Source organism: Oxyura jamaicensis, chromosome 2 (genome assembly GCF_011077185.1).
Source record: "Oxyura jamaicensis isolate SHBP4307 breed ruddy duck chromosome 2, BPBGC_Ojam_1.0, whole genome shotgun sequence".
Taxonomy (NCBI): Eukaryota; Metazoa; Chordata; class Aves; order Anseriformes; family Anatidae; genus Oxyura; species Oxyura jamaicensis.
In genome coordinates this window covers 89399999-89427639 of record NC_048894.1, presented here as the reverse complement: position 1 = coordinate 89427639, position 27641 = coordinate 89399999, and the positions used below count along the sequence as shown (strand labels likewise).

The 27641-nt window shown below is 39.5% G+C and overlaps 1 protein-coding gene across 4 annotated transcripts in view; it reads right to left on the bottom strand.

Moving 5' to 3' along the window:
• Window positions 1-1512: 1512 nt before the first annotated feature.
• The window catches only part of FHOD3 (formin homology 2 domain containing 3), a 410832-nt gene continuing 384703 nt past the window's right edge, over window positions 1513-27641 (bottom strand). For 2 of the 4 annotated variants that reach the window (XM_035317954.1, XM_035317955.1), the window contains 4 exons: window positions 26772-26795; window positions 24047-24218; window positions 21625-21786; window positions 1513-7188 (listed from right to left, as the gene is read on the bottom strand). In XM_035317954.1, coding sequence (XP_035173845.1) covers window positions 7106-7188; window positions 21625-21786; window positions 24047-24218; window positions 26772-26795 — 441 coding nt within the window. In that variant the 3' untranslated portion in view covers window positions 1513-7105. The remainder of the gene's footprint in view (window positions 7189-21624; window positions 21787-24046; window positions 24219-26771; window positions 26796-27641) is intronic. The other 2 variants (XM_035317956.1, XM_035317957.1) reach the window with 1 other exon arrangement.

Genomic DNA, 27641 nt, shown 5'->3' with positions numbered 1-27641 from the left:
AGAAAAAAATATATATATATATTTCTTTTAGTTGTGTGTTCTCAGAGTCAAACTGTTATGAAGGGTCTATAAACCAGGGCATGCAGCTGTGCAATGGATAAGCTGTAAACTTATTCGTTCCCTGACTGCAGTCCAGAGGCTTCTCTGCGACAACATATGAGTTCTGACCGGGCACCGGGTCTGAAAAATATATGTATGCATTGTCATTGCACATCTGGAATTCAGAATTGCTAATGGATATACTGTGATAGAAAAGAAAAGTGTCTGGCCAATAAACTTGTTTTATATATTTATTTTAAAAAGCATTACCACATTTCTGGCTAGTAGCCTTTCATCCTCTAGACTTTACACCAGTGCATCTGGAATGCTAAGCAGCTCTTCTGGGGATGTAGCCATATTCCAAAAGGCACTCTTTAAATTTAAAATAACTTCAAAAACTAATTAAAAGAAGGAAGGTGGTGCCTTTCCCTAGGGAGGCTTACATACCTAGTATTTTATATCAGCTTCTACATCCTCAGAAACCTCAGGTGAAAACTCTCTCAAACTCTCAGTTAACCTATTTTATCCTCCAGGATGCTACTATAAACGCACCTATCTGTCTCAGAATAATGTATTTTGACCCGATAATATGCACAACACCAGAGACCCATTGCGTGTGAACAGTGTGCTGCAGGACCAGCAGGGGAAATCTAAGCACTTCGTGTTTCTACGCGACGCTTTGAGCCCTGCTCCTCACCACAGCCACCAAACCTGCGGGCAAGGCAGGTGCCAGAATCGCCGTGCTTCTTCTCAGTAGGATCAGAGATTTTCTGGTTGCCAACTCAGTCTCTCTGAAGTGTTGGAAAATTGCAAGGGAGAAAGAATCATACCCCAGTGATCAGGGCAAATGGCAAGAATACCACCTGTCCAGGCGCTCAGAGGTGGCCACCAGAAAATTATACAGCCGGGTGGTGCATGAGATGTATTTCAGCCAAGTTAAAAGGCACGTCTTGTTTCACTGCCCACCTTTACAGTTTTGAAGCACTGGCAGACATAGCAAGTTTTCACATCTTGATGCAGAGGCGATCTGAAATGCTCTTCTGCAGACAGGTAGTCATTCATTTTATTTATATTTGCTTCTATAAATCTCATCCCTTACACAAAGTGGTCTGAGCACAGGATATTTTGAAGACAGGAACCAACCTAGAGCCAGTGGCAGTGAGCAGTAACCCTTTATGCTTAGTGAGGCTTTGTTGGGCAGGATTACTGAAATCCCTGAGAACCAGAGACACGTTTTCATTTTCCTCACTCAACATTAGGAACTGGATTCAAACTGCGAAAGAGGGGGTAAAAGATCACTTTGTTATGCTCAGGCCACCCAGATGGTTTAATAATAGCCATTTTGTAGTCTACCTGTTGGCTTTGCAGGTACTTAGAGGATATGAGAAAAAACAACCCACGAGTCCCCTTCCCACCCATTTCTCACCAAAGCTCCCATCGTTAGCTCCACGAACAAAAACAGAACCAGCACAGTCAGTGCCTTATAAAGCTTTATTGCAAGATGTGCTTACATAACGCTGTAGAGGTGAGCTTTTTAACTACTTATATCAAGAAATTTTGGACACAGGTCTGCGGTCAGTTTTCCATATTGACCCTGCATGGCACAGAAAAAAAATGTGTGACTGCATCTTTCCAGACAGCAAAGTGAAGAGAGTGTGGGGAGAAGAGGCAGACAAGGGGTGTGTTAAAAAGAAAAACCCTCCTGGTTTACACTAAATGTGACAAAGCTTCTGAATGATGAATACAAACTGTAGGTGAGCTTTGTGTGTAGTAAAATCTGAAAGAGTAATTCAAGTTCTTAACGAAATAAAACTGAGAAACAAATATGCAGTTTCATGGACAATTAAATTTAACATAGAACAAATTTACCTAGAATGAGAAAACAACAAACAAAAACAACCAAACAAAAGGACCTGTAGATAATATCTCTGACCATGCACGGCTTGTTTTTTTAAATTACAATTCACAGAATAACACTGCTGGAAAGCCTATTTTACACTATGCTACACAGAACACGGAAAACATGAGTAGTGACATTTACACAATTTTACAGTATTTCTCCTTCGTCTAAGAAACACGTCCTTTTCTACTTTACATTTTTTTACAATTCCCAGCTCACAAAAAAGGACACTATACGCGCAAAGACAGTCTTTAAAAAGGAGAAATGCACCCATTGCTACAAATAAACCTTTTCTTTCACAGAAGCCTCTGTGTTAGTGATTAAACAAAATATATCTCTATATGCCACTCAATGTGAAATGGGCTAATTAGAAATAATTTTAATTTTATTTTTTATGCGTAAACATAGAACTATACAACATCTCTGAAACTCCTTGAATTACTTGCTATGGTACTATTAAACTGCTTGCCAAAAACCTCTTGGTATTGCATCTGAAATGCCAGTTCAGCCAGCTGCTGCTGCCCCAACCTTACGTGTTGCTTATGCATTCGCAAGTCAGATTCAATATTTTCCCATAATCAAACATTTTCCCTTACAAAAATGCTTCGGTTTATTTTCTTTTGTAGCCTGTAAGTACCTGGCAGTTTTCCCTGCAGAGAAACATCAACAGCCATAGTCCTTACAGCTTAGACAGAGTTTCTTGAGTCCAGATGCTGGAAATCCAGAGCCGTCTCAACGCGGCACCGGGTCAAGCTCTCTGCCTGCATTGGCACGCACAGCTTGCCTTGAAGGTCACGAGAGGAGCGGTGTACATGCCGTGAGCGTGCAGGAGCAGAAGAGAGAGGAGGGATGTGCCCATGGACACTGCACCCCTGCATGTCCTTTAGCTAAAGTGCCACCTGCCTACAAGTGGTCACGGGAGAACAGCAGATGGGAAACTTCTGGGCTGCCTCCTTGTCCCCATTTCATCTGGATGAAGTCAAAGTGTTGCTAAAACAACATCCAGCCTACGCGCACTTGAATGAAAACCAGCATCAACGATCGAATGGGTTCAATGGATAGATGCTGGCTTCTGCTGCACTACCACGGACACCAGCATCAAGCAGACACCTGGCAAGAGGAATCACTGCAACTGCAGTGGCATTGTGCTGCTTACGTTTGCTCTGTCCTCTGTTGCGACTCCAACAGCTGCTAGCCAGGGTCTGCTAAGAGCGCAGCACACTGGGGACTGACGGCACTGTCCTGCCTCGTTGCTATCTGGTACCTTGCAGAGAATACTGCACCTGGCTGGAGGCCCTCGCAGATGGGTCATGTCAAGGCTCTGACTCCAAATTTTTGTTAAACTGGGGCACAAGTGCTTATCTAGATACTTGCATGTGACTTTTTATTATGGGAAAACCAAAGTCTTGTCTACCTACACATCTGGTGCCTTATTTTGCTAAGGGTCAATTAGTACAGACACTTACAATAAAAGGGGATCAAAAGAGAAAAAGAAATATATTTTGAAAACTGCTCTTGACACTGCTCCTAGTCTTCATCAGAGCAAGAAAGACCCTCAGTAAAACACCATTTTTTTTGGGTTGGTTTTGGATTACGGATAGGGATATACCAAAGGGAGAGGTCACAAGGAGCAGCCAATGGGAATCCATGGGGCTGGTGCCTGGACTTACTGAAAGATGAAGAGCAATGCATTTAAGCTTTGTGCAGGATCTTTCATTCCCGACTGTGGCACACAGCACTCCCTGGGGGTGTTTCTTCACCACAGCCCTGTAACTGCTACTGAAAGTTATCCCTCAGTTGGGAGTGAGGGAACACAAAGTATTTGTATGCAGTCTGCTTTTAAACACCAACGGAGATGAAAGGAAAATAGGACAGCTTCCCTTTGGCAGCCATTTCATATGCTAAAGTTTACCTCAGCATCCCGATCAGGAAGGTATTAGGGTGGCAGACAGACAGACAAGTTATTGGCAGCAGGTGGGTGCCGAAATGAACACCAGTGATGACTCTGAGAACTTGGTGGAGGCACAAAACCGTGGGCCCTAAATTTGCAAGTGGCTGGTACAATGAGAAAGAGGAAAGAGGTAGTTATTATGGCTGCAAGTGTTTTAAGGTAGCCTCAATGGATCTCTAAGTGAGAAATGGGAACATACATTACTAGGCTGCATTTCTAAGACCTTTCTATTTGTCACAGAAACACTCCTTTCCCATACATTCTAAAACAACTGGTATATCCTTACGGTGAGCTTTTTGGATGGTGAAGGGGCAGGCAGCAACTCAAGACCTGAAGGTTACAACATGATTAGACAGAAAGAGGCATCCAAATATAACCAATTCCTCAATTTCATCTGGAATCCACTGGTTTTACAGGTAGAGAGCAAAAACTCAGGCAAAAGCACAGAAAAAATATAATGGAAAAAGGGACAAGGAACAATATGCTTTACATGTATACAATAGCATCCAGCTAATCTGAAAGAAATTGTTATTTTTTTCTGAACTCATTCCAACCCAATTTGCCGTATTTAATTTTCTCCTTGATACAGAGTACATGAAGTTTTGTAGAATTTTTGCAAGTTCCTGGAAAATACATACTCCCAACTACTTAAAAGTCATCAGCAACATCATTTTTTCAGACACAGATGCTGTGCTGTGTCAAAATAAAACACAGATTTATTTACTGTTAGCAAGCGGTCACCAACAGCTAGCCACTTCGCACATTCAGTATATTTTTATTAAAACATTACATTTGAAAAATGTTTGATTCTCTCCCTTCAATCATATATAGGAACTCTGTTGATGTAAATACATTTTGTTGCATTTGGGCTTCTTTTATCACTAAACAGGTATAACAGCTCAACATCATCATAACATTCAGGGTGTCTTCCTCTTGTTTCAGACCTCAAAGACCTCCACATACCCCCATAACCTTCATTTCTTTGTTCAAAGCATCCTTAAAAGAGATTTAAAAATTCCATAAAGGTAAGCAGCACATAAAGATCCACTCTCAAGCCCAGATGCTAATAGGTCTTGTTTATTTTACAGTGAGATAGTTATATGCCACTTCTTTCTACTTCCTGACCAGCTTCTGCCTTTTCATAGCTTTCCAATACACAACACATTTATTAATTACAGAACTATTGCTTTCTGCCTGCTTATAAAATTGGCCTTTTAAGAAACTGAGGGGAAAGCCACATCCAACTCAATGCCATCCTTAAAAGCCTTACTCACAAGTGACTTCTTGCTCCACAGACCTTGACACATGAAGATCCAAGGCAACAGCAAATAAAGACTGAAATGTTACTACTAAGAGGGGAGACAGCATAGATAGGATGCTCCACCACAGATCTCATTGCAGTGCTGTAAACTACCTGGTTCTCTAATCATTTGGATGTTCTGTTCAATGTGACGTAATGGGTGACCAAAGTTTCAAAGATTTATTTTGTTTGGTGCCAGTATCCTGTGCTATCTTCAGGGATTATCCTGTCCTTAATGGGAGCAGAGTAACTTGTGGACATACCTGACCTAGCTTGGGTGCCAGAAACAACATAGCTATGGCATTACAAGCCCAGCATAGACTAATTAATTCTGCTTTTCAAGTGTGTTTTGCAGCCAAAATTAGTCCCCGTTACCATGACGAAACTTCTACAGTTCCCCAGCTACCTGGTTTGAAGGAAGCCTCAGTTGCTACTGCTAGACACAACCCCCTTAATCTTTGAGTCTAAGGCAATGGAAAGAGATGATCTTGAGCATCCTTGAGGATCAAGTGGTCATTTACAGACTTTGGCTTGAAAAGTTCCCTTTTACGTTACTGCTATCTGCAGTTCTCTTCAAAATGCTTCAGCACTGGCTAGGGTGATTGTGTTCATCTTCATCAATGTGTATGTTCTCCACTTAAAGGCAGATAAGTTGACTAAAGGTTCTTCAAATACAAGTGCTGAGGGCAATTATAAAAGTCAGTTATCAAACAGTGAGATAAGGGCAAGCACACTGGAGTGTTCACTAGGGTACCCTCTCCACTTGCATCAAGGATAATCACAAAACAAAGAGTAGGGAACAGCAAAAACACAGCAGGCTTTTAGCAGGGCCATTTCATATTCAGATCAATTACTTTGAAATAAAATCACCACCACATTATCTTGCAGCAGAGAAAAGCAGCATGAAGGGCACAGGCAAGTGAACAAAACTTCTTGATCTTACCATCTGAATGCATTTATAGAGCGTGTAAATTGTTGGCATAGTTTTCTTTGAAACTGTACAAATGGAAAGCATAGCCAAAGCTCATCAAGAGGAAAGTATTCTGCGACCTGTCCTCTGTGTGCATGGTGAGTACAGTATGAGTGTGTATTAATACACATTAATTTGGGATCCTAAACTTTCCACTTGTACTGCAGGCCATCTCCTGCCCCACGGGATTAATCCCTTTGAAAAACACTGAGTTCCTACAAAAAGACATTCTTTTCCTCCTGTCCAGGTGGAACGGTAAGGCCCCAGAGTGACAATCATGGTCCAGCTAGCTTCAGCAGGAGCATGACTTCACACCATGAGTGTATGTGTAGAGATACACGCACACATATCCACACATTCATTCTGTACATATACAAAGGTACACATACATTTTTTACATTCTTTGGTGGCAAAATAAAAAATAAAAATAAAATAGAAGAAAAAAAAAACAAAACACCACAGAGTTGCACAGACTGTGTGTCTTTGCTCAATGAATCTGCTTCAGGAAAATTGGGGTCACTGTAACAGGAGTTATTTTGCCTCTTTAAGGACTGTTCATTGCATTGACAAAATGCCATACATTTACAATGACTAAAACAGGGCACAAGGAAAGCCAACGCAAACACAGCTTACATAGTGACAGATAACTCAGAGAGAGCCCCCTCCTACCCACACCAACACACCACGAGAGAAGCAGGCGTAAGGTTTCACCTACAAGCACTCATATGCTTCCTCAGCTACTTGTCAGGATGTCGTGCTGGGCTGTGGCACACCCTTCTTCCGCCCTGCTGGTGGCGTTCTGCTTTGTGTTGCTTATTAACATCAAACTAATGAAGGACGGGACGTTGGGAGCAACAGAGAAGGCTGGCAGGACAGCGCCACACCAACGGGTTGTCAGCCTGTGTGTTTCAGATGACGGCTCTTCTTGTTGCCACCTCTGGGACGTCAAACCTGCATCTCGGAGGTGCTGATGAGGCCCAGTGCTTTGGCTTCTTCCGGGGTCAGTCCGCTCTTTAGTGTCCTTCTCACTGCATGGCCACACGTTCCAAAAGCAGGCGAAATAAAAATAATAAAACAAAAGAAAATGCAAACAATTTAAAGCGGTAATTACACAAGACTTTCAGCTGAAAAGCACTTTGCATGCTGAATCAAATCAAGAGTTGCTATGTACTCAGGTTCTCAGGTTCAGAAATACGGAGTAATGCCCTATGCCAAATCAAGGGGACCATCAATTACCCAGAAACTCCAAAACGTCAGGCAAATAGCCATCTGTCATTTGACATATAGACAACAAAGATTTCTAAGGAAACACCCTAGCATTTTTAGATTCTTTTTTTTTTTTTCTCTGAAATTGCATCAGTTGCTTCTCAGTCCATAGAAAGTATTATACACCCTATTATCTCATAAGGAATTTTTAAAAGAGCTTTTGGATCTTTACAGATCTCAACTGAATTTATCACTATTAAATCCTACATGAACCTTTCAAGGTATAAACATAAACCCCTCAAACTTAAAAGATTAAAATATGAAAATTTTATAGTCAATTCAAATCATTACAAATACAGTGCTCGTACACACTCCACTTTCTTCTGTAACATTCCCACCCCCAACCCCATCTGTATCACCTTTGTTATTAGTAGTCATTTGTTCAGCATTTTAGATGAATTTAAATGATAAATCTGGGTCAAATTTTTGTTTCTTAGTTTGCTAAGAAGTGTTCTGAACAGTAGCTGCAACATAAACTTTTAAAATTTGCATTTTCAGTCTTTATTCAGAAATAAGCGACTATGTGACTGCACACATAGTCTTCTTTGTTTTTCTATTGCCAAGATTTCCAAGTGAATGTGTTTTAGCTCAAGATGCAAGCAGGGTGTTCATGCCACTATTTAATATTCCTTAAGTACAAAATGCACATTTAAAAGTTTAAGCTGCATGCAAAGCATAAACGATGACCACGTTAAACAAAATTTACTCAGAGTCCCAAAATGATGAAGTCTAGAGGAAACTCTAGACAAACAAATTGCAGACAGTGGTTGAGAACTTCTTGCATTGCTATCATCTAATATAATTAAGACCTCTAATTTGCGAAGATATTTACTCCATGGAACTGAAACTGGGTGGTCACATTCAAGGATCTAGCAGGAGTGAGAAGAGTGAATGGATCGGTACAGAAAACAAGGACTTAACAGAAAGGGAAAATACAACATGGTTGAACACTTGATACCATGCAGGTAAGATTAATATGATCTATTATTTCCATCAATTACTGAAATTAAGTGAACTTACAGTGCTACATGTATAATTGTTCCACCATTACCAAACACTTACTTGAAAGATTTCCTTCAAGATTGACTCCTTTCTCCTGCAGTAAAGTTTGCATAATTACTAAAGATCACCAGGAGTCTGCATGGAGCCTTTTTGATAATCACTTTTTCCTATAATACAGATCAGCAACGTCTTCCAAGTTTAACAATGCTTAGCTTAAAGCTGTACAGAATTAAATGCAACTGATAACGCCAAGATTAAGAAAGACTATGCTACCAGAAGAGCAAAACATTTCAAAAATGCTCGGGTCTCCATGATGTTGGTTGAATACTCAACAGAGTTTTGAATCAGTCCTTGTCACTGACTCTCTTACATTTCTCAGATTTGATATACACATATCTACAGTGACAAATGTTCGCTTCTGGATTCGAGCATAAGACCTTAAGGCCTTATGGCCTCAGTGAATCATACAATGCTTATTTCTGTATCAAAATGAACTATACCAGGAGCAAAAGAACAGATACAAGAAAGCTGCAGCAAAAAAATAAATGTCTCTCATTAAAAGCAAAGGTTTCCCTGAGCTGTTCACCTGCTTAACTGCTTGCACTGCCTCTCTCCTGACCACATTTCTTTTCTGTATGCTCTATAGCATGCAGCCAAAGAAGGCACCATAGCTAGCTTGGCCACCAAAAGTGGAGTGGTATTAACATAGACTAATACATGCTGATTTTAAGAAGAGCTTTCTGAGAACAACTGGAAGTTCACTAGACTCAAAATGCATTTGGACATTGCTCACTAAGAAATTGTTCTTCCTTTGTAAACACGAACTATCCCACAACACCTATATTTTTGAAGCAAGAAAACTGTCACTTGTAAGAAAAAAACACGAGTTCAAGAGACAAAACTTTCACCAGATGATTGCCTTGACAACATTACCTCTTCCCACTACAGGCAAAAGTGAACTGGAAAACTGAATGAAGAACAAATTTCCAAACCAAATGCATTCATGACTGCTCTCACACACATCCCTGATACACTCAGCCTGCAGTCATTCACTCCAATTCACAATCTGATTACAACCACCACTGTAAAATCAAGTTATCATTCTTGTCAGATGGTACAACACGAAGAGTGAGAGAACAAGCGCTTTTTATCGGTATTTGTAAATGTTTGATAGGAACTGAGATACTCTGCTAATGGTGATCAGGTATCGAAATAAGCCAAATCCTGGTCTTATTTATGCCAAAGTAAATTTAGAACAACCTTTTTTAGGCCAGTGCAATTGCTACTGCACATATGTGACTGTAGCTCTTGACAACTAGAAAGGAAAATGTGTGCCTCTGTAACTTCCACCAAGAAGAATACAGCTGTTTAAATTCCTCCGTCAGCCCAAGTTACGGAATTACTTACTACTTTACTAGGAAAAGGCGAACAGATTTACAATAGCATATTGGTCTCTTTGAAGAAACTTTCATGACTTTACTTTCAGAAATTGTAATCAGGAGCTAAAATACCACAGCTGAAACCACCTTCATGAAAAACAAACAAACAAACAAAAACAACCAACCACCAACAAAAAGTAAAGCCAACAGGGAAGGAAACAAAGGAGTTTCCTTTCCTTTACATAAACAAGACTTCTCTCTGAATCTCCATATGGAGACCTACTGAACAAACTAAAGTCTTAGTCTGAGAGCCTTGCATATAACCCTTGGATTACTTAAAAAATTACTGTATGCAGCATGTGACAAGGGCCAGTGCCCTGTGCTGAGTTTGCCATACACCACACAATGGAGACCAACCCCTGGTCTATACTTCTTGTGCCACTGCGGAGCAAGTAGGAATGACAACACTCTGAATTGCTAGGACACACACAGTAGTAATTAAGAATCAAAGAATCTCTTTGAAACCCTCAACTGATCTAAGTTATCTCAGGTCTCTCCCTATAATACAGAGAAAGATAACTCAGATTTAAGACATCTCGTTGACCTGAGCTTTTAAGGTCAGCAGTTCTGAGGAAACAGCCACAAACAACGCAAGAGTTTGGCAGTCACAATGAGACTGTCAAGAAAATGGTTAATAAAAAGCAAAGATGTGAAGAATCTTGCCAATGACAGAATGGTTCCCATAAACACAGTCAGCTGCTGACTTGTATAAACTAAGCATGTGAGGCCAAATACTGCAAAGAACTGTGACTACTTGCAAGATTAAAGCTGTCCACCACCAACAAGCAACCTGAAGGATAACAGCTGACAGAAATCATGTCCAGACTCAAATGAGGGACTTCTGGCTCCTATAATGCCAAAGGCCAACCTGACAGAGATGAATCTACTTGCAGTTTGCAGGACTTTGCACTTAGGGAGATGAAAGTGTCCTGATAAAGGGTATCTTTGTAAGAAAATTATATATAGTATGTACAAATTACAGTACATTTCCTCATCTGACAATACAGCTGATGGATGCAGCATCAGTAGTAGCACAAGAGAGTTTCTCACTATTCTCTGCACTGGCCTGTGGGCTGTGAAGGCTTGTGGATGATGAAGCCAGAAGTTGGCTAATTATCTACAGGAGCAAGGACTACTCAGGGAGGTAGGCAAACCTTGTCTTGACATGCTGCTAAACAGATGTCCTCAGACTTTCTTCTGTTTCCTCATAATGCATTTGGTAGGGTTCCTTCACATTAGGAGAGGTCAGGGACACGTTCAGTCATCAGAACTGAATGCAGAGAGATATTTTCCTTCCATGTTTTACAGGCATTGCAAAATTACATTTCTCAAACTAGATCTTCATTCTCCCCTCTCCATTGAACTCTGTCGTGTCTCTAACTGGACTAGACATAATATCTTGGCTTGTAAAACTCTTGGCCTGCTGCAGATCACATTAAACTGAGTTATGGAATGTATTTTGGAGGCAGTGACAATAAAAATAAGGCTTTCAAATGACCTTTTAGGTTCTTTAAGCAATTTTTAAAACGTTTGCTAAAGAAACATAACATAGACAGAAAATAACTTTTACTCTTGTCACAATCAAGGACTGCTGAGATCCCATAACCAAGAAACCAAATGTTGTTTTTATGGGGTCAGAGGGTATGATATTCTTTGCTAATCGGGAAATCTAAAAATTTATTTTAAATCCTGGCAGAATACAGTGTGCTTATGAGGAACCCAGTGAATTTGACTGTGCCTGTTGGGTCAGAATCTGCACAGATACACAGCCCTCACAGAACACTGGGGATATTTAGAAGAAAAAAGTGATTCCCTAAGTGTAGATTTGTTAAAGAATATTATTATCTAGGGGTTGATTGTTTTTTAAAGGACAAATAGTATTACTGATTTCCCCTCCTCCTACTTTTTTTTTTTTCTTTAAGATGCAATGAACAGTAAAGAACAATATTGCTGGTGCCATTTATTCTTACATTTACAATGGCTTTTGGCATCTATGTTCACAACACTTGTATGGACAAGTCATCTGAAATGCCGAATATTCCGTGCATAGGTAGGACCATTATCCTGCTTGAGAAGTCACAGAATTAGTGTCCTTCCTACTGTAAAAAGATGTGACAGCCACAGAACTTTCCTCTGGGCTCAACTGCCCAGGTAATACAGCTGCCGCTTGCTGATGTGGCACAAATAAAATTCTAGGTGGCTGTAAATTACACAGCAAGGAAAACACGAAAGCAGATTGTAAGAGACAATACACACCAGCTCCATCATATTGTTTCACGTCATATTTCATATTTCATAGTTTTATTTTCTGTTATCCTTCTACACACAGCTTGTGCACTCAGTCTATTTTCTCTTATATTCAATATATTATCTTGGACTTTACTCTGAAGAGTCCAGCAATCGCAATTTGCAACACAAAAGTTTAATCCTGACATCCTTGATCATATTCTTTCCTTTTAATCTTTTTTTGGCATTTGTTTATTTTTAATCGCTGTCTATATAAGCCATGCTTATGCCTAATTATGCATGTATCGTTGCTTAGTACTAGCAGGCATTGATGCCTAAAAAACTTATGTGTAGAGATTTTCTCACAGGGATTTGTAGGTGAATTTTTGGATTTATCAAGCACCTCTCTGAAGAGCTACAGCCAACTTATATGTGGTCTTGGCCTGGGTGAGCAGCACAGAAAGCTCCAGGAAACAATGCACTGCTGTCCTGCAGCTCGGATTCACAGCTGGCACAAGTCTCTCCTAACAAGAAACTGTAATTCAGCCATCTCCCGGTGTAATATATGTTGTCAGTGACATAAAGAGGAGCATAGCAGTGGAAATGGACTAAGTGGGATGTTCTGTATGAAAAGCTTGAGTTTCATCTGTAGGTTGCTTACATTTTAATGAACAAAAAGTAACATTGCTTTAGAGAACACAAAGGTACTGCTTTTCAAGTAATACTTGACATGCAGTCGAAACTGCGTGTTGAATTAACTGGGTTTCCAGCTTTGTGCATTTCACGTCACCATTTGTATAGTGCCAACAGTAAAGAGAAAAGGACGTTAACTCTTTCCTGAAAAACCTTCTATGACAAAAACAAACACAAAACCACCCACTCTAATCTTTAGGACTTCTGTGAATGGCACTGTAAAAAGTTACAACTAAAAGCAATCCTGCCACCATCCCTCTCCTCATTTCTCCCACTTAACTTCATCAATCAGAAGTGATTCCACGATGAATATGTGAAGCATCGAGAGCACAGACCTCAAAAACAATTGAGTCTGAATGGAAGCACTACGTAAGACTAGACTATACATTAACAATGCACAGCACAAAAAAGGCAGGAAATAGGATACAGAAAGTAAGCCATCTAACACAAGTGCTTTGGGCATGCAGCCTTTAAATTCCATTTCAAATTTTAAAATGACTTGCAGTCCATTTTAAAGTGATATACTATTAGGTAATAGACGTTCACTAAGTGGGTAGCTCAGGCTAATAAACACAGAGCTGTCTGCTCAGGAGTGACTTGGCAGAGCAGTGTGACCATGTTTGAACAGACGGGTTCTGGGGAATGCAAATCAATTATCCCCTTTGGGAATCCGTGCTGGCAAATACAGAATCAGAGGGGATGAGTTCTACAAACCCATCAGATTAGAAATAACTACGATCACAAAAATCTTGTAGTTATGCTAATGAGGTGGTGTAATTCTCCCTAGAGAAAGCCATAAATATATATATATACACACTCATATATATAAACTTTTTGACATGTTGCTGAGGAAAGATAAATTCAAAGTAGCTTTGTGTAGACCATTTTTTCATCTCCTAACAAGACTTAGCTCCAAATGCATTTGACACTCGCATTCAAGCGTAGTTAAGATTCCTGCCTTCAGAGATCCTCGTGTTAAACTTCTTCATGGCAGCAGAGGGCTCTCTTTGGCAGCTGTGATATCACGATGGTCTCCTGGAAACTCCATGAGAGATCCTTTCTGTCAATGCACTTCTTTTGTAAGGTTTTGAAAAGCAACCTTGTACTTCCTTATCTTTTCTCAGTCTCAGAAACATATGTGCTTTCCGTAACAACAGTGTGATCTTGTCAGCCAACATCTCACTGCTTCTGATTTCTTAGTTGGATGCTGAAAACAATTATCTTTCAGGAAGGAAAAATGTATATAAAGAGTATACTGCTGACCAGTAGTAAACTTGAAAGCCATTTTATCACAGAAGGAAACCAAACAAAATACTTATCCTATCAACTTTAGGCTAACACTGTGCAACTCAACCATATATTAGTTTTTTTTAATACTCAGAACTAAACTATCCCAATTTTGGGAATGAATCCTGTAACAAGAATTCAAAAGCCTTGACATATACCATTATAATATGACAACTAAAAAGTAAACAGAGTAATAGAAATGAATTAACTGACACAGTGAATAGCAAACTGGTAAAAGTGAGAGCAACTATTTGTATCTCAAGGAAGATGTAAACTAATGAAGTAAAATTAACTTTTTCCACAGAATTACACTTGGGAAAGTACCAAAAGTGTAAATCATAGCAAAAGTATTTGAAATTAAAATTTCAATACAAAACTTCTGCAACCAGGGAACACGAACAGCTCCTGCATATACTGACATCACTTGCTTTTTACCAACTGCTCACTGCTTGCCAGTTTCTCCCACATTATTTTCGCTACGTTTTTTTGTAACACAGAAAGTGCCATTTGGCTGAGAAGTGATACCCAGAGCAATTCCAGCACTTCTAAGTGCTAGTCTAGAAGTGCAGTGGAAGTTGCAGATCACTCACTTCTTTTTCGTTCTCCCAGTGGCTATGACACAGCACAAGGATGTGGCAATGGTCTGGCTAAGCTGTGGAATCCTGCTGGGACATGCTTCACCTGCCACCAGGATGTACTCTTCACTCAGACCAAAATCTGAGTTGTGGCCACCTCTTCCTCCACAAAGGAGCAAGACTGGGTAAGGCATTTAATCACACAAAGTGGTGATCACTCTAAAATCACTAGGGACAACTCTCTGCAGCAGCAGTTTTCTCCTTGTACCTACATCATCTCCTCTGTGCTTCTGTTAATGTAATATGTGAATGTCTGTGTAGTGCTCAACATCTCTGTCTTCTCCCTATGGGGACAAAAAGTATATATATATATATTTTAATAAATCACATTTTTAATTCTGATATTGCAGATCAATGCAATGATCTCTCACTTCTTATTTTCACTTGTGGTATCAAAACAAAGCTGCTTCTCTGAGCACTGATACTGGAATCCAATGCAAAGTTAAGGAATGTACTGTAGATTTTAATGGTACAGGCTGGGTTAGTTTTATATCTGACTTTCCTTATATAAGAATGATAAAGCTGCTTTGAGGATAAAGTTTGAGGATATGAGCTCAAGAGCAAATAATTTGTATCAGAATAGAATTCATTACAGTGAACTTTGAATGCGGACTCATAGATTCCTCTAAAACACTGACTGGAAAATGAATTTAAGCTTCTTTTACAGATAATTTTTACTAGACTTTTAGACCAGCCTTTCACAAAACCTTTTGTTTTGAAGGATATTTCATGTAGAACTACACAGAATCATCCTGCCCCTCTGGTTCTCTTCCCTACAGCTGTTTATGTTGGCCTCTTGCACAGATGAGGCATGGGACTATATAGGCCTCACACTCATTACATCCATTGCTACCACCTACTGTGGTCAGCTGTATGCATTATTAGTTCATATTAATTAGTATTAATACTTTTTGTTGTCCTTTTTTTTTTTTTTAATTGTAGACCACTGAGTTTAATTCTTTCATTCTTGCAAAGATCTTGCCATCCTATGGCTGAAAGAATGTACTACTAAAAGGCATCCAAAAGACACTAGCTATCTTGGCATCTAGTGGAGCTAACTTTCCAGCTGCCAGAGTTTTAAGTGCTTTATCTCACACTCTGTTTTCATCCAATAACTAGATTTTTATTAACTGGGTATTGACCTTCTGAAGGCTTAGTACTTTGTGTGAGGACAAACAGCCTTGATACTGAATACCATCTACGAAACATTTACTTCTTCTAAATGCAAAGAATTGTTGCTAAATGTGTATCACTAACTAGACTACTCTACACCTCCTCTACCTCCTGATAGGATCCAGTTACTCAAATCCTAAACAATTAGCTGCAAATTCTAAGTAAAGTTGCTTGCCTTTAAAGTATTTTATACAGACTTTCTTCTTGTATTTTTTTTTTTTTTTTTTTTTTTTTAAGCATAATTTCCATTAACTCCTGCTCAGGCTATAAATACCAGAAGAACAGTCTCCATCCTGGTATTTTGGCACTTCTGTATCTTCTCATAGCCAGAAAAAGTAAGTGGAGAGACATGAAAATGAAAAATCATGAAAAAACAAAGAAAATAAGAAAAAGTTAACTGAAGCACCCTATGATTTCCAAACAAAAATTGCACACCTCTGGATTCAAACACTCTCCTACCCATTATTTTGTTTGCTTATAAACATGTTTATTCCAAAGCAGCACTGAATGTGTTACTAAAACTTGTCTAAAGCTTGTCTCCAAGCCTGGTCATTTGGCAGAGTTTTTTCCATTATTTTGGCACATGATTGCAGCATGCTAACTTCTATTTCACTTTTACTGAAGGTGGAATTTAGTATGAAATACCTGACCTGGGATGTTCTGTAGTTAAACTCAATCCATCAGGTCTGATCTTATTTCTCTAGGATTCAGATAATCTCAATTCAATTCCTACCTCCTCCACAGTCCCCTCGTATGAGTCTCACAGATTACTTGAATCAAACCTCAGATCCATTTCTGCATAAAGACTGCAAGATTTTTTTACTCCCCACAAGTAGTTATGCAAATAAATCAATAAATCCTTATGAGATGTTTCCATAACCCAGAGGTAAGTCACAGGGTATATTATTGGACTGACATATGATTCCAACACAAAAAAGAACAAGGTGTTATCATGTCCGTCCTGTCTCCTTTCTTAAACTTCACAAATTATTTGATTCAAGTCATTGCATTCAAATGTCGGATTAAATTCTGATTTAATTGTCTGCTCCAAGCCCAATTCTCCAACACAAATCTAAAGTAGATTTTTAATTTTAATAACATTTAAGAGAAATCAGAGCACACACAAGATAAACAATGTGGGGGAAAACCAAGCCCTTGCTATTCAGCTTTCTCATTCAGAGCCTCCAGCAGAATCCAGTGCAACCACCACTGTAATACGTGATACTTACCATCAAATATTAGTCTCACTTGTATTCTACATTATGACCATTCAGGACCAACTCATCTTTAAAGATGACCTGTCTACTTGGCACAGCTATCTGAAATTATTTGTCAGCAAGAACATGATGGATCCCCATTTTTTGTCAACTGCCTTTACTTTAGGGAGCCAGGAAACACATTTTCAAATATGAAGGTTGCTAATACCAACAATTACTTCATAAAGGAGGAAGATACATGCAGGTTCACATTTTAGCCTAGTTGCCTTAAGGTAATTGTATGTGGGATGGTCTGTTTTTGATACACTGTGGCTTAATCAGCATTTGAACAAGGTAATGAAACCTTAGGACTTTTGGCTCTTTCTCAGAGCCCTGCCATGGTCAGTCACGGAGGTTGGAAATCTACCCTGTCTGGCTCAACATTTCCAGGCACTGTGCTGTATATGCCAAAACTAGTGTGAATTCCCTCTGCATGCTGATTCACTATTACTAAAATGAAGTATGATCTTTGTGACACTGACTCATGGGCATTTTATCCTACTATCTTTTATCCTACTTCTGAGGCAGATCTATACAGTTCAATGGGACCAACACAAAGACGGCAAGGCATCTCCATAAAAAGCTAGTCCTGAAGGAATGATTTTATGTTAGGGGATGGATGTTCTAAATTAACAGTCATGACGAAAAGGAAAACTGCATCAACTTCCTACTTGTCTATCGAGGTCTTTTTTGGTTCTTTTTCATTAGATGTACTTAAGTAAAGCCTTTTATGGATGATATTCCTAATCTTTAAGTGTCTTCTGTTGTCTCAATGCTACCATGAAAAGAATACTTATTTTTCTCCTCCCCCAAATAGCAACAATTGACACAGGCTGTTTATCACAGTATGAAATTCCCACCTAGGAACAGCCTTGGTCTTCTTTATATATTTCCTTTCTTATCTCACAACTTGTAATCTTCACAGCAGGCTCTGCTTATACACTTTACATTTAGTCTTTTAATTCATCTCTCTTTGTATTAAATAAACTTCTTTCTTGACAGTTGTTTTTTGAAATTTCAGTGGTATCTCATACAGGGAGTTTCATTTTTTGGTCCCCCAATTCCACTGTTGCAACATCTATAATAATGTTCTGTAAGCTGTTAAAATTATCTTTAGCAATTGTATCCACTGGAATTTGGACTATCAAATAAAATAACGATTCTTAAATCTTCCTTATTCCAATTTTCCTTTGCACTCCTTGTTTGTTTTGACGTTGTTTCTGAAGGTCATCCTAACCTTATAGAAGAACCAGACAATCTTAATTATATTATTTTTTATTTCTTTACTGAGTTGAACAGCTCCCCATAATGCTATAAAAACCTTTCTCACAGAAAGCTGTCCTCAATCTTCAAGAACGGAAACAGTATATTTGCAAACTAATTTGTATTTTATGCTTTTAAAATATGCTGCACTGATATCTCTGGATGCTGGAGTCTGTTTACTCACAGAATAAAGACATCAGAGCAAAAAAAAAAAAAAAAACACACACACACACACACAAAAAAAAAAAAAAAACAAAAAACCAAAAACCAAAAAAAAAAAAAAAAAAAAAACTTTCCATGGCAGCTTGCCTTGAAGCTGTCTTTAAGTGACCTGCTCCAGGGGTGACAGAACATTTCAGCTTCTGTGGCTCATTCAATCTGTGGCTTTCTGTTGAGGCTTCTAATGAAAGAATACAACTGTAATGTTGCTTTCTCCTATATAATACCAGTCTAATATGTCTGGTAGGCAGGTCACTAAGCACCCATTATGAGGCAATGACTTCCAGTTGGTCACTTAATGTTTAAATGTCAGATTTAATCTTTAAAAGCCTTCACTGTGTTGGTGAGAAAAAAGTTCTGTCTCTCTGCAGATCATCACGGGAACTCAGTCATCATGTACTTACCATACATAAGCTTTCAGTAGTCCATTTCAGCTCAGGCTGAACAAATTCCTTCCTACAAGTTCTCAGTCGGCTTCAGTCATATCTGGATTTATCAGTGACCCTTCACATCTTCAACTAACTGATACAGACATTTCCATCTGTCTTTTGTTGGATGACTCACTGCCTTATTTCTCCTCCCAGTTTATGGTTCTGCTGATTGCTCTGAGAGTTCAAACTCTTCCACATCATTAAGATCTAACTAAACTCTCTGCATATGAGATACGGTCACATTTCTCAACAATTACAAAAGGTAAAATGGTTAAATGAACTCATCAAAATATCTCATTTTCCCATTACAACTATTTCTTGAATGTAACAACCTCCTCCACATTCCTGTTTTCCCCTAGTTATAAATGACGTGAGCATCACTTGCTCTTTATTTCCTATTTTTATGTCTTTGTCTATGGCAAAAAAAAAAAATCCCTTGCCCATGAGATCCTTCTACCTAAACCACGGGAAATGTATACAGTGCATAAAAGTCTGGGTTTCTGATTTTGCTAAAGATACAGAATTCAACTCAGTTTCACTACAACCTTTGCTGAATTTTAAGTGACTATTGGAAGATTTCCAGTTCTACACTGAAAACAATTAGATATATGCAACACGATGCACAATCACTCCTTTCAACTGAGTTTCACTTTGATGTTCACAAATAGATTTAATACTAAGCAAAAGGATGTGTATGGACGCCTGAAAACTGAATTGTGTTGTATTTCTACCAGGGAGATTTTCTGCTTGTTTAACTCATATTTTGCATTGACAAAGGCTGGTCTCTGCTCATTTCCTGGAGGTGCCAGATTATTAGTCCAGTTGAGTGTATTTTACAGTTAAACTACCTCATTTTTCATCATTCAGGTATACTGACTATCTATTGCAGTAAAATAGTTCAATTAAGACATTCTCCTTTCACACTTTCTTTCAGCATATGTCAGCTAAAAGAGATGCTAAACTACTGAACTTTATGTTTGTTTTGAAACTGCCTTTTAATCCACTTCAGAGCCTCATCCAGATCTTGAAGAACAAACAAGCAAAAGAGCTGGAGTCTATCATGATTAATTACAGTGGAAATCAGTCGCAGCCTAAACATTTACTAAATGCTTAATCCTTGTTACTGTTTTCACTGAATAAGTATAAAGGCTACCTCCATGGAAAAATATATATTATTTTTATTATCATTATCCTTTTTTTTTTTTTTTTCCTGCAGCAAGTGCTTCCTTGGGAAAAAGGTACCTGGTAAAAAGCAGAAATAAGTCTTTTTTGTGTGTGTGTGCATGAGTATAGTGCTGCTAACAGAGGAAATATTTTAGCACAAGATAAACCATAGAAATAGCCAAACATTTGTGAGGCCTATTTCATATGCACAAGCCAGCTAGGGCAGTCACCACGTGCAGAACACCAGAACTGTGTGGGGAAGTGGGTAGCAGCAGAAGGTGATGCCACAGGGAGGTACGGCACAGTGCATGACAGAAAGTAAGACAGACAATCCAGTGTCAGCTCATTTTCTTTGCTGAAGGTCTGTCTCATCTATCCAGTGTCGACTTTGCTTTTACTCTTGCCACATGCAGAAGTTCCTTTCTTAGCACGTTGGGGAAAGTGAATATGCTTTCAGCACATGCTAGTTTATAGCAATCAGCTACTGTTTACACCAAATGTTTTTGATCACCAACTTTGTTAGAGCAATTCCACAAAAAAAAAAAAAAATCCGTGTGATTTTTCACTCACTGTTGTTGACTCCTCTTTGTCCTAACTTCCCAGAAATGCTAAAAAGATGGATGGAAAGGTAGTCAAAAAGCCACATATGTTGAATGACATTAAACACCAAAATCTTATATCCTTTGGGTACTTATCCATCTCACAGTAATTATAGCAGTCCCTGCACATAAGGAAAAAAAAAACAAAAAACCTCAAAAGATCATCACCTCTTAAGCATTGCATTTTCTAAAGCACAAAATCAAATTGCTCAAACCCAGGTGCCACAGCTCTGCCTTGTGGACACACTACGTCGCTAGACCACCTTATTAAAATGGAACCTTTTCTTCCCATGGGAAGCTTCTCTACAACCACTTTGCAACCAAACAGCAGTTGACATCTTGCTTTCAGGGCTTCGGAAGGATGGTATACAACATGAAAAAGATTTTTTTTTAAAGGTGAAATCTCTCAAACTACTTTTTGCTTTAAGATTAAATTCAGTTACAGGGACAACTATTAATCTTTATGCCAGTTCATAGTACCTTATGACATTTAAGCAGTATCAAGTTATTTGAGGTCCTGATTTGACTTCTCTAATTTTGAATAAGTACTGTCATAAGAGAAACTCTAAAGCACCATAAAACATTCTTCTTCTCTTACTGCTAAGGACATTTGAAGTTCCCTAGAAGACAGAGTCACCCACTGCATACAACACTGTTGAAACAACACTAGGAGGAATATATACCAATCATAAGCATACTCTCAAACTACTACCAGTGAACGTCTGCATAGTACAGGCCAAGTTCATACACCAAGATACATAAATACTCGCATGTTTGCTTATTTGGAGATGTTTAATAGCCATTTACTCACATGACTTCCTATTTGCTCGTGACCGCTTTCTCTCTCTAGGCACCGCTCGCTGGCTTGGCACTTGGGTGGCAGACTTTACAATGCGATCCATGATCTCATCTGCTGCATCATCCGTTGCATTAGGTGAATCGTCATTGCCAGCGTTCCATGAACCGATACGGCCTAGAAAAGTCCAGCAAATTAATTGAGGAAAAAGAAAACATGAGTATTTTGTGTGACTTTGGTTTTGCTTTTTTTTTTTTTTTTTTTTTTTTAAGAATTGCAAAAGGCAGCCCAGTCATTGCTACTTCAAACTGCCCAAAGTAGAAGATTCTGCCTAATGGAGAATATTTTTAAATAATAGACTCTCTGCTGTATCAGCAGAGAATGGAGAGCTCAAATGCAATTACAACTTTTGATTGCCTTTGGCATTTGAGTCTTATTCATGACCATATAACTGGCAACTGTCTGCTAAAGATTGTCTAGGAGATGAGAATTCCTGGAGTATTGTGTGGCCACATTCCCCTCTGCTCCTATTACACATTGACTAGAAGACAGGGCGCATGTTAGGAATTGATGAAAATCAGCAGGCCAGGTCCTTTTTTTTTTTACCAAAAGAAGGAAACAAATTGTTTCCTAGCATTTGTATCACAGGCTTATGCAAAGAGGATATGGAAAGGGGAAGACATGTGGTTAGATATATCTAGTTTTCCCTTTCACAAGAAAGAATTCACCTTCTCATCACAAAGCTGTATGCGTCCTGGCACAACTGCACGTATGCTGCTATGAGCAGACACGCAAGAGTCATTGGCAAGCTGAAAAGCTAAATAAGCAATTTTGGTTAAAACCACAAACAAACAAGTGAGCCATGTCTCCAAATCCAAGTCTCTGGCACTGCTTACTCCACAGAGCTGTGTCAGACACATCTTTTGGTTCCTTCACTACAGACTACTGTTCCGCATGCTTTTTGTTTTTTGAATAATTTGAAGGCAAATATGTATTGAGGACACTGACAGTGAGCTTTGCAAAAGAGTGGGTGTGGTAGAATTGCAAACAGCTAAAAAATTACTGGCGAGACTGCTCCATATCACATCCATGATGTCAATAAACAACAGCTTTGATTAGCACTATGTTCTGCTGCTTTTCTCCTGGCTCTTGTCAAGTGCATTTCTACTATGATAATGCTCCTGACAAGCTTCTGTCTGGCTCACCCTTCCTTTGCCTCTGCTATTCTTCAGGGGAACACAAGCTGACTCTCATTATCAGGACACACTGCTCGTTAGCATGCAGTGGATTACTTCAGCTGTTCAGCTTGTTGCAGAGCAGCTTGAATTATTCCATCTTTGTACTTCAGCTAGTTGGCTTGCTTCTGAAACTGGGGCTGTGAAACCTCTAAATTAGACAGGATCAGGGTTTAAAACCTTAATAAACCACACAAACACACTTAGTGGTGAATGCTGTGGACATGGTATCAGTGCCGTCAAAAAGAATCAAATAAGTTTAAGATATCTAGATGTGAGGGAAAATATGAAAACAGAAAAGTAGCAACTTAAATTTTGATGCATTCCCCTTTATTTCAAAACTAACTTCCAGGTAGCATTTGTGTGGGAGGGGGTGAGGGGAAGATGACAGAAAATGAACTGGTGAACCCAGTCTCACCAACTGACTTAGCAGCAAGGAAGTGGTTTAGTGACTGCCCTTCTGAAGAGGTATACCAGTGAATCATGTCTTGGACAAGAAGCAAAGATACTTCATTGCCAATAATGGCTGTACCAGTGAACCCTTCTTTCATTGTATCAGGTGTTGGAAACAGCAGATTGGGTCAGGTTTTCATTTCCTCTGCGTAAGCTTTCAGAAATCACCCATCTGTTGGGACAGCAAGGAGATGCAGTGCTGTCCACAGAAGTTTTTTTTATGTCCCTAGGCCCCACTTAATCCAGTAAGTATCTTTGTGGTTTAGCAGTTTAGTTTAAAAGCTTCATTGTTTTTTTTTCCTGTCCCTTTTCTCTCCCATGATTCCTAAAATGTTGCCAGGTCCTTTCTTTTCAGTTTGAATTCCTACTTTCTATTGCTTCTGTTGAAAGTAAGGAGAAAACTACATCATGAATGCCCCATTTTGAAAACACGAACCATGAATGCCCCACAATGAAAACAGAAATAAAAACTGGGGTGTGAGTGGGCAATCAAGTTGACAGGGGGAGAAGAAATAACTTGTGCCAGCTTGTGCTCCCAACACCCTCCAGATGCAACCCGTGCCTTAAAACTTCAGGGAAATTCTGCGTCCCCATGCCCCAGCTCAGCATCTCCAGCATGGAAATACCGCTGGGGTCTTTTGACCCTTTCTGCTGTGAGGGCTCTGCCAGGGGGCACCACCTGTGCTCAGGTCACTCTGAGGCTGCTGCGCCACCAGGAAGGTGGCCGAGAAGAAGCTGCCGGCACTTACCCCGGCTGGCCCGGCTGCGAGTGCGAACCCCCAGTGCCGTGGTGCTCTCCCCGCCGACACAGGAGGTCTTCAACACAGCCTTCATGTTCTCGTGCTCAGCAGCATCCTCGGCGTACTGCAGGCCCTGGGGCTGGCCCTGGGAGGGGGGCGAGGTACTGGAGAACTTGCCGGACTGTGGGAGGAAAGAGGATTTGTTGTTTTAACCAAAAATCAGTATGGACAAGAAGCCAGCATCGAGACTGCAAGTTGCAAGAGTGGAAGCCTAAAACCTTGTCCTTGTGGATGGGATTGGGAGTACAGGTAGTCCCCAAAGAGCGCAACAACGGTTGTTCCTCTCCCAGAGCACACATCATGAGCCAAAATACACCACAGCGACAGCAGGGCACAGACAAAATCAGAGGAAAAACAGATGCACTAGCTCGAGCTTTGTAATTTTGGTCCCCTCTCTGAGAGTGCAAGGTACAAAGCAAAAGCTGGCTTTGAAACCTTTGACCCAGGCTTGGTGTCAGATGTGACATTGAGGGGGACAGCACAAGACCTGACACAAGTAATTTTTTTTTTTTTTATATTAATTTTTTTTTTTCCTGTAGCATCACCTTCCTGTGACAAGGCAGGACTGGCAGGGTGGTCTGGGGACAAGACATCTCCCTCCTGCCTCTCTGAATTGCTGCACAGAGAACTCTCACGCTGCTCTAAAACGCAGAAATGTACAGTAAACTTAAAATACATCGCCAGTAACGCTGAAAAAATCCCCAGTCCCAAAACACCCAGCCAAATTATTTCATGGCCAAAACACAAAAATTGCAGTCAGCAGTTAGAAGAACAAACAAAACCTTAGAGAGATTTTGGAATCTGCCCTCTGCTTCTCCAGCCCACCCGTGACTTCGCTGTCACCACAACAACGCTAACAACAGCGGCCGAGTTAACCGCACGCACGCAGCACCCAGGAGCCACAGCTCCGTCGGTCGCTGAAAATAGCCCTCTAGAAAGGCAGCCAGGTAGATGACGGGAGAAATGGAGGCTTTCTAAGGACAGGGGTTAGCATCAGTGTGCTGGAAGCAGGAGCCGGGGGCTGTTCTTCTCCTCCGGCCTGCAGTGCTGGTGTTCTCTCCATTGCTCTCATCTACAGAAGCACTACAGCACATCTGAAATCCTGCCCCTGCTGCAGAAAGGACAGGCTCTCACCAGCAAAGAGACGTCAACAGATAATAATACCCCTCGGTGTTTTCAGTCAGATCAGTTATCAGAAACTGAAGTTGTTATTATTTTTTTTTTCCTTTTAATCTTTCTTATTCCCACAGATGCAGCAAAGATAAAGGGAGGTGTGCTGCATTCTGTTCCTCCTCTGCATACTAAACAACATTACTTATTAACGTGACGGTATCAAGCCAGTCAGCTACAGCAACGCAAACCTGCAGAGCCTTTCTTTCAGAGAACAGTAAATTGGAAGAAAAGGCTCAGCCCTACTTTCAGAGCTTTAATCGAGTCCTCCTGTGTTGTTAGACTGCAAACTGAAAATATTCCATCAAAAAATCAGTGATAGGAGGATTTTATTCTAACATGATGACTTTTCAGGGTAGGACAGCCAGCTGAGTAGCAAAACACTAATCCCTACAAGGCACTAAGCTAAATATACCAGTGTGATATTTATTTTTGATACCGAGAAGTTTGTTTTGTTTTTAAAATATTAGCTTGCAATATTTTGATGTGGAAAGTGTGCAAGTGCTAGAATATCACATGTGAAATTAAAATTAAAAAAAACACACAAAAAACACCATTAGAGAGATACTTCCATGAAAGTACATGCAGTTTTTGCACTAAGAATACTTATATACAATGGGTTGTAAATGTAATGAGTACCACCTTACAAAAGAACACAGGGTAAAGTATTCACATAACTGTTAGTATTCACACATTAGTTAAACTTTGGTATAAAAAAATATAATTTCTGTAATTTTCTTTCTGTAGCCTAAGCTATACAGCATAAACCATCAGTAGGGAGAAGCTACATAGCCAGGAAGCTTAATTTCACTTCCTTAATTTTCAGACATCGATGTGGATTAATGCCCAAGCCCCAGCCTCTTGAGCAAATGTTGATAGTTCTTAAATTTTTATTCATTCCTTTATTAATTTTCAGTATTATCTTCAGGAACAATTTATGATAAATGTATGATTTATTATTTTTAAATTTATTATGAATGTCCACGGCTTACCTCTTTGGTGACTGAAGTATCTGTTCACTTTTAATACAGCAAAGATAACCATTACAATTTGCTTTGCATCCCTATATCCTTATATACTTTTGAACACTTTATAAAATAGTTATAGTTGGACACGGATTAATAATGACTATGAAATTATCATTGAAATCCTTAGCCCAATGAAACTGATGATCCCCATAACATTCAGATCACTGATATTTTGGGTAGTGGAGCTACTTTGCAGTTTAGCAAACAGACATTAAAGAAAATAAATGATGAAATTTAAAATTATTAAGGCCTTAGATCAAGATATCCCTATTCAAGAGACCAGGTATGCATATGGTCAAAGCTGACAGCAAAAACACACTCTTAACAACAGGGCCAAAAAGCTATGAGAACAATGTCATGGTTCATAGTTCCAGTTGAGCAGATGGAGTTGAGCAGTCCATACTATCTGAGTTAGAAATTAGAAGTCACAGCACACAGGGGACATGGGAATAACATGCTCTTTCAAAGAACCATACCTCGGCATCCTCTTCTTCATCAGTCTGCCACCGGAAACAGAGGACAGGGCAGAGAAGGACAAACAGCAAGATTTAGGAAGGACAGCATGGCCAAACCACAACAAAATAAGAGGTAACCATGGTACTGTTTATACAGTTACAGGAGGCCATAAAAACACAAAACATATAAGGAATTCATTCCTTAGACAATCAGCTGGCTAATGTCTTTTAATTAATGAGCCACTATCCTATTGTACACAGAACAGACTGTTACTGTCAGTAGGACAGGATTTGAAATAGAATTTCTTGATTTTTCTTAGAGAAATTATGAACTGAGATCATCCCTAAACCATCCCATTTCTCTCCCTTGAGTCATGCTGTTGCTTGCCCACTTTTCACCTTGTGGAAGTTGAGAGCACTAGAAAGGACTCTTTCCTTTTTCCAGCTCTGCTCAGAACAGGGAGGTCCTGCTTGCTCTTTCTCCCAGAGCAGAGGTCAACCTCTTGGCAATTCATTTTCTCTGCACTTACGTGCTTGCTTTAATTCCTTCTTTTAATATATATTTTTTTAATCTTCAAGTTTCAGTTTAACAGAGGACTAAAATCAAGTGCTGAACAGTCTCTGAATACATGCGAGCAGTTTTTCAGTAGCTGGAAATTACAGAAATGCAAGTAACCTTTGTCATTTAGGGCTTTTACCTTCTGTGACAGCAGGCATGTAAAATTATCTTGACAGTTACATTACATAAAATGTAATGGGCATATCAAAATATTACTGGATATGGAGTGTTTGTGAATTTGGGAGTTTACAGGGAAGTAGCAAAATATTTAGAGCCGTGTTCCCAAGTGCCTGGGGAATTCACCATGTACAAAACCCCACATAGATGGTTCC